General features: G+C 38.6%; 1 protein-coding gene across 1 annotated transcript; it reads left to right on the top strand.

Annotated features, from left to right (window-relative positions):
• The first annotated feature begins 536 nt into the window (after nt 1-536).
• Nucleotides 537-9,069, top strand: LOC139739782 (sulfotransferase 1A1-like). The gene is made up of 7 exons (XM_071650413.1): nt 537-590; nt 771-953; nt 2,374-2,501; nt 4,816-5,065; nt 7,407-7,501; nt 8,048-8,249; nt 8,960-9,069. The coding sequence occupies exons 1-7, from the start codon at nt 569-571 to the stop codon at nt 9,067-9,069; spliced, it is 990 nt and encodes a 329-aa protein (XP_071506514.1). The 5' UTR covers nt 537-568.
• The last annotated feature ends 8,591 nt before the right edge of the window (nt 9,070-17,660 follow it).

The raw sequence follows: 17,660 nt of genomic DNA, 5'->3' as shown, positions 1-17,660 counted from the left end.
GCACTGCGGTTACAGCTCGTTATTCCGAAGGTTCGTTATTCCGAAGGCTCTTCACTCCGAAGATTCGCTATTCCGAAGGTTTGTTATTCCGAATTTCATTTTCGGATTAACAAATCTTCGGAATAACGAACCTCTGGAATAACGCCACAAATGTTCGGATTAACGAACCCTTTTTCATTTTCGGATTAACGAACCTCTAGGTATAGGGAATTTGTGTGATTCGGATTAACGAACCTTCGGAATAGCGAACCTTCGGAATAACGTACAGCACCCTGCACGGTGTCATGGTGGAAAAGAAATACTCAGGCGGTAGCTCACAACTTAACAGCCAGTGGACTTTGGGAATTTCTTTCTATAGGCTGTTTGCAAAATGACGAGAGATTGTTTGCTTAGAAATCTCGTGTTTAAATGCAGGGTTCACCTTTGTTCAATTCATTCATACTGTCGTCAGTGGCCCTACACGTGACCTTCACAGTTTCGCGAAGAGGCAATAATTAATAGATGTCACAGATACGGTGCAGGAGAGTTACAACTTACTGAATCGCGGCTTCTCATTATACCAGCTACAATGGCAACTACAAGCAACCGAGGTGACAACGAAATATTTCATTTTTGCCTTCTGTGTTTTCTAATAATATACCTTTTACTCTACCTTCACTATAAATTTCTTTTTTTTTCTTTCTTCCCGCTTTATATGATAATTTTGTTTTAGTCTTTTTCCATATATGCATGTGTCACAGTATTTTACTCCTATTTCCATTTTCACTCAGAGGGAATTCTCGAAAGTGATGAACCCATCTTTTCCTTCGAAGTGCCTTTGTGTGTAAAAGAGACATGCCACGAATATCGCGGTGTGGTTATGCCGAACATCATGCCCCCTCGCGCCCTAAAGGCCCTGGAAAACTTCAAAGTCCGGCCAGATGATATCTTTGTCGTCACTTTTCCAAAGTCGGGTAAGTTTGATAAACATTTTGCGATAGATTAAAGTCCTCTTGTGACAATATTATACAATATTATACAATATCAAAAATAGCATATAGGTTTCGGAAAGAGTACTTATTGGTAATTGTTCACTGCATCAGAAATATATACCTTTTCTCATATGGCGCAATATGCCGTATCGCTCATCACATCATAGGGTTGAGCGATCGGCCTCTAATCAGACAATATTAGTCGATCAGCATAACTCAGGTGGACACAAACCTACTTCGCCTTAGTAATATTTAGCGTCACAACTATTATCTCTCTGTCAGTCAATCCATTTCTCTCTGTTATCATATATATATGTATATATATATATATATATATATATATATATATGTATACATATATATACATATATATATACATATATATATACATATATATATACATGATATATACATATATATACATATACATATGTATGATATACATATATATATATATATATATACATATACATATATGTATATATACATATATATATATATATATATATATATATATATATACAAACATTGTAGTTGCTCGGCGTATTGGCAGTACTAGAAAGAGCAATAACAATGTCACAACAGAGGAATGCATTAATTGCCAATCTTGATTTTAATGAATAATCTGAATTTCCGAGGATCCTTCCTCTTCATCAGGGATGACAGTGCGAATTTTCAGAATGATATCATTGTGAAAATTCGCACTGTCATCCCTGATGACCATTTATCTGACCTTTGACTTCCTGTTTATTCTTTCCTCGCGTATAAGAGAGCTGCTTTGTTTCTGTCTGTGTGCGCGTTTGTGTGCGTATTTGTTTTATGTTCTGTTTCCCCGAGGAATATGTCTTATCGTTTCGTTTGATCATTACCACAATTTACTACTCACGAGGGGGCTGCATTCTACAAGCTAGGCTTTTTAGCAATCCCCTCCATTTCCGACTTTTTTTTCTTTGTTTCGATTCTGTTATAATTTGTCCGTGCATTTCTTCACCTAAAGTATGTGTTGTCTCGTAGGAAACAAATGACGTGCATTTAAATCTCATTTGAATATGCAAAAGTCGCATTGTACTTTACTTTGTCTATATTATGCAGACGTCATATTGTATACTTTCGTCGGAAATGAAATGAAATGAAATATACACATAGATTGCGTAAGTGTTTATGTGAAAATGTTGACATAGACATGCAAATAATATGTATACGTGTTCATATAATTCGTAAGGCGTTTATGTAAATGAATCTATGATTAATGTTTTCATAATTACTAATGTATATAAAACGCATAATATGGCGGCTCTGACCTCTCTCAACCTATATCTGTGCTACATTTATTCATCTTCTGTATATGGTTAGAAGCAAAAGGAAATCTAACTAAAGCTTTCATCGCTCTTTGCCCGATTAGGTACCACGTGGATGCAGCAAATAGTGCTGCTAACTCTTCATGAGGGGGACGTGTCTAAGTTGGACGGGGGCCATATAATTACGAAGGTTCCCTTTTTAGAGATGGTTGATATCCATAATCATACTGATGTGAGTACACTCAATACAGTGAATTTGACTTTCTGTCGCATTTTCTCTCTTCGAGTTTCATATCAAAAAATAATGTATATCGCAGTGCTATAAACAATGGATAGTCTGATTAAAAAAGGGATATTACGCATATTGCACAAACTGGAAACGGGTCATAATATACGTAAGATTCCATTGTCAAGGAGACGGGGACGGAGAAGAAAAAAAAAGTGTTTTTTATTTTGTTTTATTTGTGGATTTTCATTTTGGAATGTTACTTACAAATGAAAGTATTTGAATGACAACAACAATGCATTGATTAAAATGGTCATGATTGTGGTATAAGGATGCTTTATGGTGCTGTTAATGATAATTGCGTAATACTATACAGTCAATCCGCACGTTACGCGCGCTGCTTCTTAATAGGTCCCTCCATTTTTCATTGAAAATACCTTAACCAGGGATGTGCTTTCCTTTGTATACTAATTGATTTCACTGCATCGACATTTCGTTTGAATATCTTGTTAAATTTGTTTTCTGTTGACAAAATGAAATCTGAATCAAGTTTGAGCTGAACCTTTATCATCCGCTGTCATGATGGTTCAAAGAAAACTGTTTGAGGTCCTTAAATAATAACAATAATAATAATTATAATAATGATAATAGTAGTAGTAATAATAATAATACTGATTATAAGAATAATAACAATAAGAACAATAATGATAATGATAATAACGATAATAGTTGATATTTAATGAGCGCATTTTCCACTGGATACAAAGCTCAATGAAATTTCATCCCTGGTCGCCACAGGAGTTAAAATATATTCAAATTACCAAGCAGCGACAGTTTAAGTCCAGTGCATACATAGGGATTTCAAAACAAGCAGGTCTTCCTTACATTCCCCTATGTACTCTGAAGCTCTGTTCTTGACTACTTTGCAGACCAGTACGAGAAGCTTGAAAGATATTCTAGCCTTGACTTGCTAGCCAGTGGAGTTAACGTATGAGATGAATATTTCTTCTACTGTAAGATGATTTGGGGAAATTCTCTATGATTTCTAGCTGGGTTATTTCTTTCCTGGTAAAGCTGGCCTTGGATTCACAGGTCTGTGTAAAGAGGAATCACTTCTTGTCAACATTATCATGTCACTCGAAACCGAGCGAGGTGACTTCTAAAGCTCCAAGACTTCTAATTTTTGGTGAACATATTCTTTTCAATATCCTCAACAATAATATTGTGTGTGCGCGAGTGTGTGCGTGTGTGTTTCCGTACCTTTCATACATTTATTCTATCGTATTAAGTTCAATGTATTGAGTGGCCCACATCTCTACAAGCTTGTCTTTCACGTGGGTCCCTCAGTCTTTTCCATTAACCCTAATCCCACCGGATTTTTTGAGGGACTTGAAACCACCGGGGGGGGGGGGGGGCTTTTTGCCCCCCCCCCCTTAAGATCTCGGTCGTGGATCGCGCGACCTCGCGAAAATTTGCACAAAGGTAAGGCCAATGTAATCTACAAGACCGTATAGTTAGATTTTTCAAATTTTAATTTATGTATTTTATACTAATTAATTTATGCTAATTTATGCAAAAATTAATTTTTTGCCTGTAAATAAAAAAAAATGAAGCTCCAAGACTTCTAATTTTTGGTGAATATATTCTTTTCAATATCCTCAACAAAAATATTGAAGCAAAAATTCGGCTTCATAATCATTTCTTAAGTCTTTTATTGTTTATTGAATTTCTTATGTATTTCTTTTTTCCTTTTGTTTTTGTTGTTTTTTGTCAAAATTTGTCGCAGAAACTTTTTAAAGCATAGTCAGGCTAAAATAAATCATTATCAGCCATTGAAAGTAAAAATATTTATTTCTATCTGAATTAATTGCAAAGACACAATTAACTTTGGATTTGAACACAAAATCATGTTTTTGAGCAATTTTTGGGTCGACGAATTTTTTTCCAAGGGGAGTGGCTTTAAAGCGGTATGCCCGGGAGCAACAAATTTGGTCTCAAAAGTTGCGCAATACTTGAAAGAAAAAGGTCATAAAATGTCGCGGCGAGAGCATCACGCGTTGAGGAATAACCACGCGAAACGTCGAGGGGGGGGGGGGGGCAAAATGCCCCCCCCCCCACCCGGCGGGAATAGGGTTAACGCAATAATTTTGAACAATCAGTTTCATAAAATGCATTTTTTGTTGAAATACATTGTACGTTTTGTTATTGTACGACAATAAATATGCGTTATTGGAAATAAAATTTCATTTGAATTGGAATTGAACTGATTGATGCTGACATGCACTCTTTCAATCAAAACACATATACCGTTTAACACCAGCCCAGGAAAGCTCCACCGTTGGCGGACGTAGCAAGGGAGATGCCGTCTCCACGTATCTTGAAGTCACATTGCCGGTTGTCCTGGTTACCCGAAGACATCCGAACAGACGAACCCAAAGCCAAGGTCATCTACGTGGCGAGAAACCCCAAGGACACCGCCGTGTCTGTCTTTCACTTCTGTCATTTTGTAGACCATCTTCCATCGTACAACTCTTGGGATGTATTTTTCGAGGAATTCATCGCTGAAAGAGGTTAGGAGGGACGTGGGAGGAAATAGAGTTGCCATGGTACCATCAGGGAGGTGTTACAGATAGAAACTGAGCTTCCGCTCTAACTCAGTCCGTATAAAAGGCCTCGGAACACCGAATTCGGTAACGGCAACGGATCTTTTTGTTTGTTTGTTTGTTTGTTTGTTTGTTTGTTTGTTTGATGTTGTTTTTGTTTTTGCTAAAGGAACCATGTCTGGTTCTGATAAAAAAGAAAAAAAATCATTACCCAGTACAAAATCACCCCAAACATTATTCTTATGGCAAAATCAAGAACAGCGAAATCACAACTTGAAAACTTTTGTGATAAAATTATATGCGGGATGTGGTATTGTAACAGAAATCAGCCATGGATAATATTGGCTCATAACGAGTAGCAAAAAACCGGATCGTTGCCGTTACCGTGCTCGGCCTTCAGTCATGCTCGGTATCGCTAAGAGTTGAAGTTACAGTAGACTCCCGTTATAACGAAGTCCTAGGGACCGGCTGTTCTCTTTCGTTACATCGAAATAACCGAACAAATAAACAATAAAAATACATAGAGGGGATAATGTTGCGGCCTTATTATTATTTTTTTTTTACTTCGTTGTAACCGGAATTTCGTTATAACCGTGTTCGTCATCACGGGAGTGCACAGTATCAGGACTACGCACTCACACAGCGGACAAGACCTTCCCTGCTGTAGTTTGCTCTCTCTTTCAATGAGCTGGCAGCAGTAAATGTGGGTGTGCTATGAATTGAAGTAGTGAATCCGAGTGCACTGTAAACAACAACAACAAAACCAAATTGATACACATTTCAGCCAAAAAAAAAAAGTGCAAAAACACGGTGGAACACAAAGATCAAATATGGCTGAATAGAAGATAGAAACCCAACATGTGTAAATGTGAATATCAAGGAGTGATATGTCATTTTAGGTGAGGGGACCTAATTTTCATTCAATATTGATTTGCACATTGCGGAAATGCTTCTTGATATCTTTGAGTTCTTTCCTTAATTTCTTTTTTTTTGGGGGGGGGTAGATAATTTCTACTTTCTAATTCAAATTTTGTGCTGAAATAGAGCTTGTAATATTTAATGAAATGCAAACCCTTTTCTTTGTCCCAGAATTTCGTCTTGGAGCGAAGAACATGACTTCAAAGCAAAGAAGAATGTTAGCCACCCATTGTAATGCGTTAGAATCCAAACAAGCGTTTGCACGGATTACGAAGAGTTGTTACTCCAACTATAATATCTCCCTACCATCGCAGTGCTGTGTAAAGGAGACTTCCTGATGATTTTCAGATTTTTACATTTGAACAACTATAAATTAGCTATACTGAATACAGAGTTTCAGAATTTATAGTGATTGAGATGAGGAATAAGAATGTTTTCAAAATTCATAACAAATTGCAATGAACAAGGATGATGACATGGCAGCCTCACCATAAGAATGCATGAGTAAGGACTCAAGGTAGCAGAACAAAAGAAGAAGGCATGCATAGATTATACACAGGTGAACTTGCAAGCAAGCAGTATTGTAATGGCGATTACACTGCTACATTTCTGAAACATATGAGTCTCCAATGTCGTCATCATCATTGTTCAGTGTAATTTGTTTTAGGTTTTTCAAAGCATTGTGTCTCTGCTCAAGGACCACAATAAATTCCACGAATCTATCCATGGAGCTGTCGATTTATGTACTACATGATGTAAAATTATGAAAATCGTCTGGAATGCCCCTTTAATTAATAGAGGTGATTGAGCGAACTTCATTATTTGGCTTTTCAGGCAAATTGTCTCATTATTTGCATGATTTAAGAGGGGTTCTTTTATCTGAAACATGCGCTGAGCCATAGAGCCACGAATTTGTGCGTCATGTTCCTATTTCTCCATTAATGTTGATTTGTGAAAGTGGCCAGTGTCGCTTCCATAGAATGCTTACTTAACTTGCAAGTAAGTCCAAATGAAGAATTAACCGTTATTACTATATTACAACATAACACGTGTATCAGGCAATCATAAGTGTTCATCTAACAGTCATGCATGCATCAATGCTGTGATATGACAAATTATGAACAAATCAATAGCTTCATGTGTATATGTTCATTATACTATTGTAATATATTTTACGTTTTGTTTTCCTTGAACTTGCATCGACAAGAAAAAATGTGATATTGGAAGTAAAATTGATTTGAATTTGATTTGATTCGAAAAAAAGAGTAATGATAGACAATCTGTTGAAAAGAAAAATTGTCAGAAATTCAAATAGGAGATGATAGAAACTTGTTGTGAGCTTTGCAATTAAAATCCTATTACTTTTGCTATTGCTTGTACTTTTTCTAAGCTCCCCAAGGGTCATGGTTTGAGAACGTGCTCCCATTGTGGGAGAGACGCAACCATCCCAACGTGCTCTTCCTGAAGTACGAAGACATGAAGAAGGTATGTCATTGAAAAAGACTTCAAATTTGTAGTTTTCATTTCCAAAGGAAACAAACAGCTTACAATTATAGGCTGAACATGTACATGTACGTCAACCACTCAACCAGGCAACTCCCCCCCCCCCGTCCCAATACATAAACGTTAAAACGTTTGGCCCCCCCTGTCATACCACAATCATACCAAAATAATACCAAAATTAAGTATTAAGTGCGGAGCAAGTTGAGCAAAAGCTATTTCAAAATCTCAATTAATATGGCTAATAAACATGCATTAGATGCCCTGAAAAGTGTATAAAAATAAATAAAGCTTGCACTTATTGCTCTTCGCTAGATCTCTTAAGCACTGTTATATGCGTTAAAACATACCATACACAATACATAAAATTGTCTGTACAAATAAACTAGGTTTAGATAAAAATCTACGTGTTCTGTCTGACTCTCTCTCTCTCTCTCTCTCTCTGACGTAGTTCGGTGTCGCGATGTACCAAGCACGGAATAAGCACGCAAAGACTACAATGTAAGCTAATAATCCTATTGTCTGTTCTAGAACCTCCGTGGAACAGTTGAACAAGTGGCCCGCTTCATAGGCAAATCCCTCTCTGATGACGTCATCGATCGCATTGTTGAGGCTTCCACTTTTGGCGCGATGAAGAAAAGCAAAAGTGCAAACCCGGATTTCTTGAAGGCCGAACTTGACCCAAGTCAGAAAGAGCCGGAAAGCAAGACTTCGTCCTCCTTTATGCGGAAAGGTATTAATGGAACTCTTTGTGTCATCACTACCAACCATGACATTCAATACTCTATACAGAGGCAGAATGTGATGTCACAATTAGCGATTCACGGCACTAAAACGTTACTGATTTTAATTCCTTGTATATATATATATATATACATATATATATATATATATATATATATATATATATATATATGTGTGTGTGTGTGTGTGTGTGTGTGCGCGCGTGCGTGAGTGTACGTTTGTGTGTGTGGGCGCGCGTATAAGTATATCAAAATGATAACGAAGAAAGAATAGAATGAAAATGGACACAGCCTTCAACAATGACTCTCATATCTTATTTTGTGACGTAGGCCCCACGTATGCTGCTAAAAACGAATCGGGCTACTAAAGCAAAGCGACCATTATCATAGTTTGTATTGCGTTTTTCTGGCTTCTCTACTACAATCTTTGATGATAAACAGGTCCTCGGAGAGAAGAGCGTTGTTGACATAAGGAGGCGATACTTTAACGTTGATAATGATGTGAAGTGTTGAGTCATCACATTCAAGAGTTTACATAATGCACCTTCATAAAACTGTTCTCGCATTAACACAGGGAGTTGATCGTACTTCTGTCTCTCAGTTAAGACACCTCCTTATATCAATAATATCTGCTCATCATCGTCTGATTACTGATAACACCTTGTGGTAATTTTTTGTTGTTTTTGTTTTGCTTTGACAGGTGTTGTAGGCGACTGGAAAAATTACTTCACGGATGACCAGAGCCGACGGTTTGACGAACTCTACGCAGAGAAAATGACGGGCTCTGGGCTTGAATTCCAATTCGAATGAAATTCCAGGCGACAGATAACATAGATTAAGTTTGATACATATGCATTTTCTTTCACCGTTTAATGTGCATGTTCATTCCTATATGCGCAACGCATAAACATAATACCCCGCTTGATAAGGGCCATTTGTTTTAGTCCTGGACAAAGTCATTTGGGAATTTCGAAATTCTGTAGAAGAGTAATTATGGTTAATTTTAGGTGATATCATGCACAATCATCTCTTTGTTTTCTCCAGGTAAACATCTTGTAAAGTTGATGTGCAAAAAAAAAAAAATCCTCGTTGTCTAGATTCAAATATTGTGAAGGAATTTTCATTGTATACTTTTTTGATGAGCTCTTTTTTCCAGGAAATCTTTTCGAATCCTTAGGATGATGCCCGTAACAAAATACATAGCAGAATAATTGCTTCAATTTTAATTTCAATTTTATTTTCGTATTTCTCGACGAAAGTATGTGAAATATTAAAAACAAATATGATAACACATAATGACCAGCTTGGATATGCGAGAAAAAAAAATACAAACATATTACATAGCGGTTGATGTGTCAGTTTCAATCAAAGTAAAAGAATGATAAAGGGGAACGTGATGGAACGTACTTAAAAGCAGTTTAACCTTGTTGAATGTAAGTCCCAACAGACACCTAGTGTGGACAATAGGAAGAGGAACACGGGTACAATTAAAGGACAAATTAAAAAAAGAACAAAAAAGCGTACTCAGGGTACAGAAGATTCTTCTTAAATACAATCATAGGAGAACAAGTGACTAAATAAACTAACCATACTAAACAAGGAGCAAATTAGCAGTTTCTCTGATAGCAGTACTGACAGAGGTGTAATAATGTGAATGCGACATGACTTAAACATTACGGCTTCCATTGAAAATACAAGGAAGTGTCGGAAAACGAAAGACATGTATCAACGATTCCTACCTGTGACATACCAGCTAGCTGTGATGCGGCAAGAAAAACAGAAAGAAGGTAAAATAATGAAAGTAATATGTGCCGCGACCGAAGGTGTTATCTTAGAAGTATGCGGCGTTGAAAAGAAAATAGCATACCCACCTAATACGTGCGCCATACACTAATGTATAAGCCATGTATTTTACCTCGGTTTGGAAAAAAACAAACAAACAAGTAAAGCAACAACAAAAATTATGCCAATCTTCTGGTATTTTTGATCGAACAATTAGATTTAAATGATATATTTTTTCCAATAGCACCTTTTTGTTTATACAAGTTCAAGGAAAAGGTATGTCTAATGTATAATGAATGTGCGACAATGCGTGAAATATAATGGTATTATTGATATTTATTATAATTTCTTACTGGAGAGAAATGTCTAAATTTAGTGAGACTGCATAAGTAATATTTTCTACATTTTATTGATAATATATAAAAAAAAAACTTCCGTTGTTCACGGACCCGAAATAACTGTAGGGCCATACACTGCATAGACTATCAAATTATATTTTCATGATTACTATACCTGTATAATTATCACATATGAACAACATTTCATATTGTGCGCTTACTCGTAATAATAAATGATGAGAGATTTGAGACATGATGATTACATGTGTACATGAGGGGTCTGCTTTTTTGGGCTGTGTCCAAAATAAGCAAACAGTTGCCGTATCCAAAGATTCAATGACTATTATCTGAGTGTCTGTCCGTCATGACATAATCGCCTCTTTTTGTGTTTGTGTTTCAATCTGAAAATGGGAAAAAAATGTATTCCTACTGTTTATTAACCCAAAAATTAAAAAAAAAAAGTTTAGAAAACGAGATCACACCCACACACCCATCCAACCACAAATACACACACACACACACACACAAACACACACACACACACACACACACACACACACACACACACACACACAAAATGATGCCTTCCAATGAACTTTCGGATTGATAGTAACCGTATTTTGTTTTAGAATTAACGAACCCTCGGAATACCGAACGTTCAGTTAAACGAACTGTAACCCAATGTTTTTTTGGTATTTCTAGTCAAACTGCTCAAATGTGCAGGTTCCACAAAGTGAGACAAACTTAATTTGATTATATCATACTACTTGATATTTCTTTATGTGGTTTTTTTTTTACGCGACAAATCCTTCCGATTTCACACTAAGTTCATAATAAATCTGTAGTTTATGATTGAATGAAAACATAATGAAAATTACATCACAACTTTAGACTCTTGTAACCAGTCACTTGTATGAGTTATACTTGAATTTGTGCATTCAGTAACATGTCACTTTCTGCATATGCTGACTTCAACACTAAAAGAGTGAACTGAATAAACTTCATTGAAAACTCATTCCATTGCATTCTTTGATGATCGCTGCTGATATTCAGTTCTTAGAGCAAATCCTTGATACTTAGCAAAACTTCACAAATTCATAACCTTCCTTAATCTCATCTGATTTTAATCAAATTTTCACTGTTATAGGATTCAGACTAATGCATAACTGGTCTGGAATTTAGAACATTTATGACATAATCAAGATGAAGAAATTATGAAATTTCAAGGTTTTACATTGCCTTTATTTCACAGTATGACAAACTCAAATTACAAGAAGTGATGCTGTCATCGTTTAGAAAGTTTCCCCATTAGTTTCAATTTTCAGCGAATCTCCCTGTTAACAGTAGTGACCAGAAGGGAAGGAATTTTATCACTTTCATTATGACTATCATATATTATATGTATACCTGTATACACCTACTCCACGAAAGGCAGTTTCTTTTCTTTTCTCAGAGTCAGATAACCCTGGTTTTGATATACTTGTATATACACGTTTACTAATGAGTCGTTTTGATTGCTTTTTTTCACCGAACAAAACATGCATCATCTACAGCTTTATATACATAGTATTATATACATACATACATATATATATATGATATATATATATATATATACATATATGTATATATATATATATATATATATATATATATTGTAACGAAATTCGATTTAACCGTTCGATTACAATTTGTCATAATCGATTGTGCCGGTAGAATAGAAATGGGCGCATTATCGGAATGTTGGACAAACATTTTAATGTGGTAGTGCATTATTATGAGTTTTAACATTTATTATTAAATATGTGGTTACTTGTTTGTCATGGGCAAGTTTGGGTTATTTTAATACCAACTCCGGTTTAGACCGATGATACATGCCGAATTATAGTAACTATGTACAAGAGATACTGTTAAAACGTATAATCATTGTACGAATTTTGTAACCACGCCAACATTGTAAATAATTTGAATTACTACTGCGGGTATTTTCCGCCTCGCTTACGGCCGTGCGGGATTGCCTCCTCATTCCGCGATAGGAGGAGAGGCACATAAAGTGGCCATTGTGTGACATAGTCCGCAACAAGCAGCCCGTACATGATAAATTCAAATGTGTTGTTCATGTTCACTTCTATGTGTATTAAACTGTACATGTGTTCCTGATCTGATGATTCCACTGTGTCTTCTTGAGAGTTCTATCATCAAGCAGCGGTGTGCAGAGTGGTGGTACATGTTCCTGAGCTGGAGCACCGTTCCTGAGAAGACCAACTAGCAAGCCATTGGATTTCGGGTATATTGGTAATGTGACTTGTCGCATAGTCCGTGCCCAATCCAAGTTCCAGTCGTCGTCATTGGATTTCGGGTATAATGGTAATGTGACTTGTCGCATAGTCCGTGCCCAATCCAAGATCCAGTCGTCGCCTGAGGAAGTTGGTAACGGTGCGATACAGCACTTTTACCCCGTGCCATCAACGATACCTGTGCCACCATATGGTTGTGAAAGGTGTTCCACGTTAGCGTGACTGAGTTGGTAGCAAAAGTTGGTAGCAGAGTTGGTAACAAAACTTGGTAGCAGAACTTGGTAGCAAGAGTTGGTAGTAAAAGTTGGTAACAAAATAAGTGTTACCAATTTAACATCCTCTACAAGTGACGCTTGGGAGTGACATACTTTAAGTGATGCTGAACTTGGTATGTGTGCCGCTTGTGTTAGTGAGCTGCTTCTGACACAACATAATACATGGTAGTGTACAGACTAGTAGTTTTAATAATTTAAAGGGATCGTTGTAAACTGCAACAAAACGAACCCCGCCTACTCGGCCATCCTGACACGGCTCGCGGAGACATTTGTACAAACAGTCGAATACACTCTCTTACTTCACGACGAGAAGGCGAGTTCGTCACACATGGTGTCAGGAGTGGGATCCCTATTTGTAACTTTTGTATGAATTAATGTAGTTAACTGTGTTTTCACTATGGCACGCGAAACGCCATTGTTGGAGTTGTCACTTTTGCTGGAGAGCAAGATTAGCGAAATCGACGACTTGATTGCTCAGGTGTCAGAATCGGTGCGCAAACAAACTGGAGTAGCACCAACTTCGGTTTCTAACTTACGCTGCTCACCGATGACACTTGGAGGGCGCCTTAACCAGTCGTCACGACCAAGCTCGCCAGTGGCCGTGACACCTCAGCTGTTTGGAGATGCAAATGGAGAGGTGGAGTTGTCAGCTCCGCCATCGGCAAAGCTACTACCTCAGCAGCATCAAACTCCAATGCAGCAGTCGCATTCATCTCGTACAAGTGACCAGCCTGTTACATTTGGAGAACAACCAGATGTAATGCCACACCAGTTTAGCCCGAACCAGCGACGTCGAACAGAGCTCTGGGACCAGAGACGTCATTATGATGTTCAGGGCAACGGAACCAGCAAACCGGCTGTCATACCAGATAGATATGATGGCAAAGGACCTGTGCTGGACTATCTTTGCCATTTCGAAGCTTGCGCTGGAGTTAACCGCTGGACGGAAGTGGAAGCTCTTCAATATCTGGTTGCCAGCTTGAAAGGAGCTGCTGTCAAAGTTTTAGCACAGCAGACGGGACGTCAGTTGACGTACCAAGAACTCGTGAACCGCCTGAAGCACCGCTTTGGACCTGTTTCGCATTCAGAAGTATTCCTGGCAGAACTGTGTACCAGACGACGCAGACCGAAGGAAAGTTTGCAGGAGCTAGGACAGAACATTCGCGAGCTGACATCCATGGCATATCCTGAATTCGAGGAAGCGGGCCAAGATAAATTGGCTCGAGGTCATTTTCTCGATGCTATAGTTGACCGGGATATCAGAATCGGCCTCTTCCGGGCTCAGCCTCGTACGCTCGACGAGGCAATCCAAGCTGCTCTCAACACAGAAGCCTTCCTGCGGATGGAGAGTGACCGTCGGCAGTATAACCGAGTCTTGTTGTCACAGGAGGAAGAACAAGACGTGGCTGTGAAGGATGAAGACGCTGCTGACAAATCCATGGGGGTGTGTGAAAATAGCACCACTCTCATGATCGAAGCAGTGAACGATCTCATTAGGAAGAGGGAGAAGGAGCAGCCAGCGCCAGTGCCGAGAAACGACTTGGCATTATTTAGCAAGACTGAGACATTCTCTAAAAGCGAACAGAAGGAGGACATTCAGCCTTCTGATAACAAGGAGGACACATCCAAGGAGGGTACGAATCCTCCAGACGACGGGTGCACACCAGCCAGAGAGGCATCCGAACCAGAGATATCTCAACCGCCACTACCTAGTTCCGCAGCTTCACTTCTGTCATCCACGTTCCAGAAAGGACTGTTCGTAAATCTGAACGTGAATGGGCAGGAGGTGATGTTTCTGGTAGACAGTGGTGCATCGCAGTCATATGTCTCAGAAGGAATGTACCTGCGAATGAGACCCGAGCGAAAGCCACCACTTGAACCAGTGACAAGCATCGTTCGTCAAGCAGACGGATCTCGGCTGAAAACAAAGGGACATGCTACCATGGAACTTCAGCTTGGCTCCTGCTTGTGCCATGTTGACTTGGTAGTAGCTGACATAAGAGCTGAGGGCATCCTTGGTCTGGATCTCTTGATTGGTCTGCAAACCACGCTCGACTTCGAGAACATGCAGCTGCATACTCCATGGGTATCTCTCCCATGTATAAACAATGAGAAACAGATATGTGCAGCAACGACAGCACCGATGTTGGTAAAAGGGACAGCGCCAGCCAACCTTACCGGCCTTGCTGAGGACGACACGGAGACCACGCCTCTCGACGAAGGCATATCTCAGAATCGTGTGCCGCCACATCTGGTTGACTTCTGTCAATGCAGTTGGACAGAAACTCCCCCAGAAAGCAATTCATCGGCAAACCAGCTTCTGAGAGACGACTCAGAGGTGTTCTCTACAGGCCGAGCAGGGACACGTGTCAGCGTCAGCGCGACAACACCAGTGGTTGCGGGAAAGCTACCTAGTGGACATCGCCGGTGTGACGACTCTTCCTCACCTGCACGCTATTCTCGGTCACCGGGAAGACCACCTGATTATCTACCCCGATCGAGGAGCCGCTCTCCGTTGGGGCACGCCCGTTCTTCTCGTCATACATCGGATTCATTCTGGTAGACCATGCCAGGGTGAAATGTGACATTTCTCGTGTCGACCTGTCTGCTGCAAGGGAGCAGCCAGGTCAGGAAATCAAACGAAGAGACTGTTGAACTCTTAAAAGATGAGTTTGTTACGAACAATTAGCCTATATGACGGTTGGACAGCTTTGAACTAAAGACTATAGTTGTCTCATAACGTTGTTATGGACTGTACGTAGAGTTTTGTAAGACCAGGCGTCCACTAGGGCGCGGACAAGACGCGGACAAGTCCCGGAATGCAAATTTGGTATTCCGCACTCCTTCGGGAACCTGTCCGCACGTTCCTGAACGTGTCCGCTCACTGTCCTAAACATGTCCGGGCGTTTCCGCACCTTCGGGAGAGAGAAAAATTTCCGCGCCCAAATTTTGATCGAGACCAAAATTTGGACGCGGAAATGAACTTCCTGACACCTTCGGCGACTTGTCCTGACGATGTCCTGACGATGTCCCGCTTGTCCGGAACCCTTCCGCTCCTTCCGCACACGCTCCGGAAAGAATCCCGCGGTGTGGGGAAGCTTCGCGAATGAAAGCGGAAGACACCAGGAATGGTTTAGGACAGCGCGGAGCCGATGCGGATCTATATATGCAAGTGTCCGGAACCGATGCGGAAATGTTGTGATGCAGACACGAAAATGTCGACACTTTCCGCGAGCGTCATGCCAATGAAACGCAAAATGAGCAAGAAGGGAGGCGAGGCCCCCATGCAAATATCCCCATCACAGTCACACCTTTCGTCTAGTGATGAAGAACAGGTAAATCTAAGGAATTTCCGGTCCCAGAAGGCGAAGAAGAAGGTAGTATAGACTGTGCCAAAAGTTTGCAGGAAGAAGTGAAATCAGCCCCTAACTTCCGAGTAAGTTTGTATTGATTTGATCTAAACAGAAATTATTTTTCATCTGAGTGACTTTCCTGGTTCCTATTACTTACTATGGTACATTTTCCTTTATATTGTTTTCGTATTTTATTTGCAAACAAACTAGGTTGTCCCATGTGACAGCCCAACTGAAAAATCACAAAAGTAGGTGGAAGTACACTCAGAAAAAATAAACATAGAATTGTTGGCTAAATGTTAATGTATTATATAAACATGAACAAGTTGTTGTTCATACGTAAATGCTTTCTAATGATACAACATATTAGAACAAAAGACAAATTCATCACACTAAAAAGCATGAATTCAATTGCAAAGATATACCTGTGGTCTCATTACAATGTAATATCTTTGAAGCCCCAAATAACAATGAAAGCTAAAGATGATGGAGGACAATGAAGAATTTTCTGTCACTTCAAAATTCAAGTGAAATGAGAGAAAAAGCAATAAATCATGAACTCGAAAAAGCGTTAAATTTCTGTCTTTCTTTTTTTTCTTTTTCTTTTTTTTTTGCTGAGTGTATATATTTAAGTACACATTAAGCATCACAAATCATTTCAGAAGTATTCTTTACCTGAATGATTTTCGTAGTTGTTATTACCTAATATTTTTTTCTTCTCTTTTTGTTTTAGTTGCAAATAAACTCGATTGTCCAATTTGACAGCCCAGCTGAACCATACCCCCATGAAAAAAGGAAATCAAAGTATAGGTTAAAGATATTTCCCCATTTTTACACTTCATTGACAATAGGCTAGTAAGCTCTAAGCATGAAAAAAAAATCTCGGACTTGAAAATGTTCAAAAGTGATCAAAATAAGAGAGGGTTAGAGATGCACAAGGGTAAAAATGAGAGAAAGAAAAGCAAATTTAATGATTAGGATCATTTTGGCATGTTCTACAGAAGTATCAGACAAAACATGTATATACTTCACGATGGATAAAGCACAGGTCTAAAAAAGGGGAATAAAGAATATATATATATATATATATATATATATATATATAAGTAACAAAACTGCAACAAAGTTCATGCTATATTCACCAACGGTTTATTTCTTGTGAAGAAAATCAACCGTTGGTGATTACAGCATGAACTTTGTTGCAGTTTTGTTACTTATCTTTTTATCTTGCCAACACGTGGACTGCCTTATCAACATGATCCATATATATATATATATGTATACATTAACATTTATATGTATATTATATATATATACTGTATATATATATATATATATATATATATATATAGTTCA

The sequence above is a fragment of the Diadema antillarum genome, unplaced genomic scaffold (genome assembly GCF_040938485.1).
Source record: "Diadema antillarum isolate AM-2024a unplaced genomic scaffold, OU_Dant_1.0 scf00000003, whole genome shotgun sequence".
NCBI lineage: Eukaryota > Metazoa > Echinodermata > Echinoidea > Diadematoida > Diadematidae > Diadema > Diadema antillarum.
The sequence above is the reverse complement of the archived record's forward strand: the minus strand, read 5'-3'. Positions and strand labels throughout refer to the sequence as shown.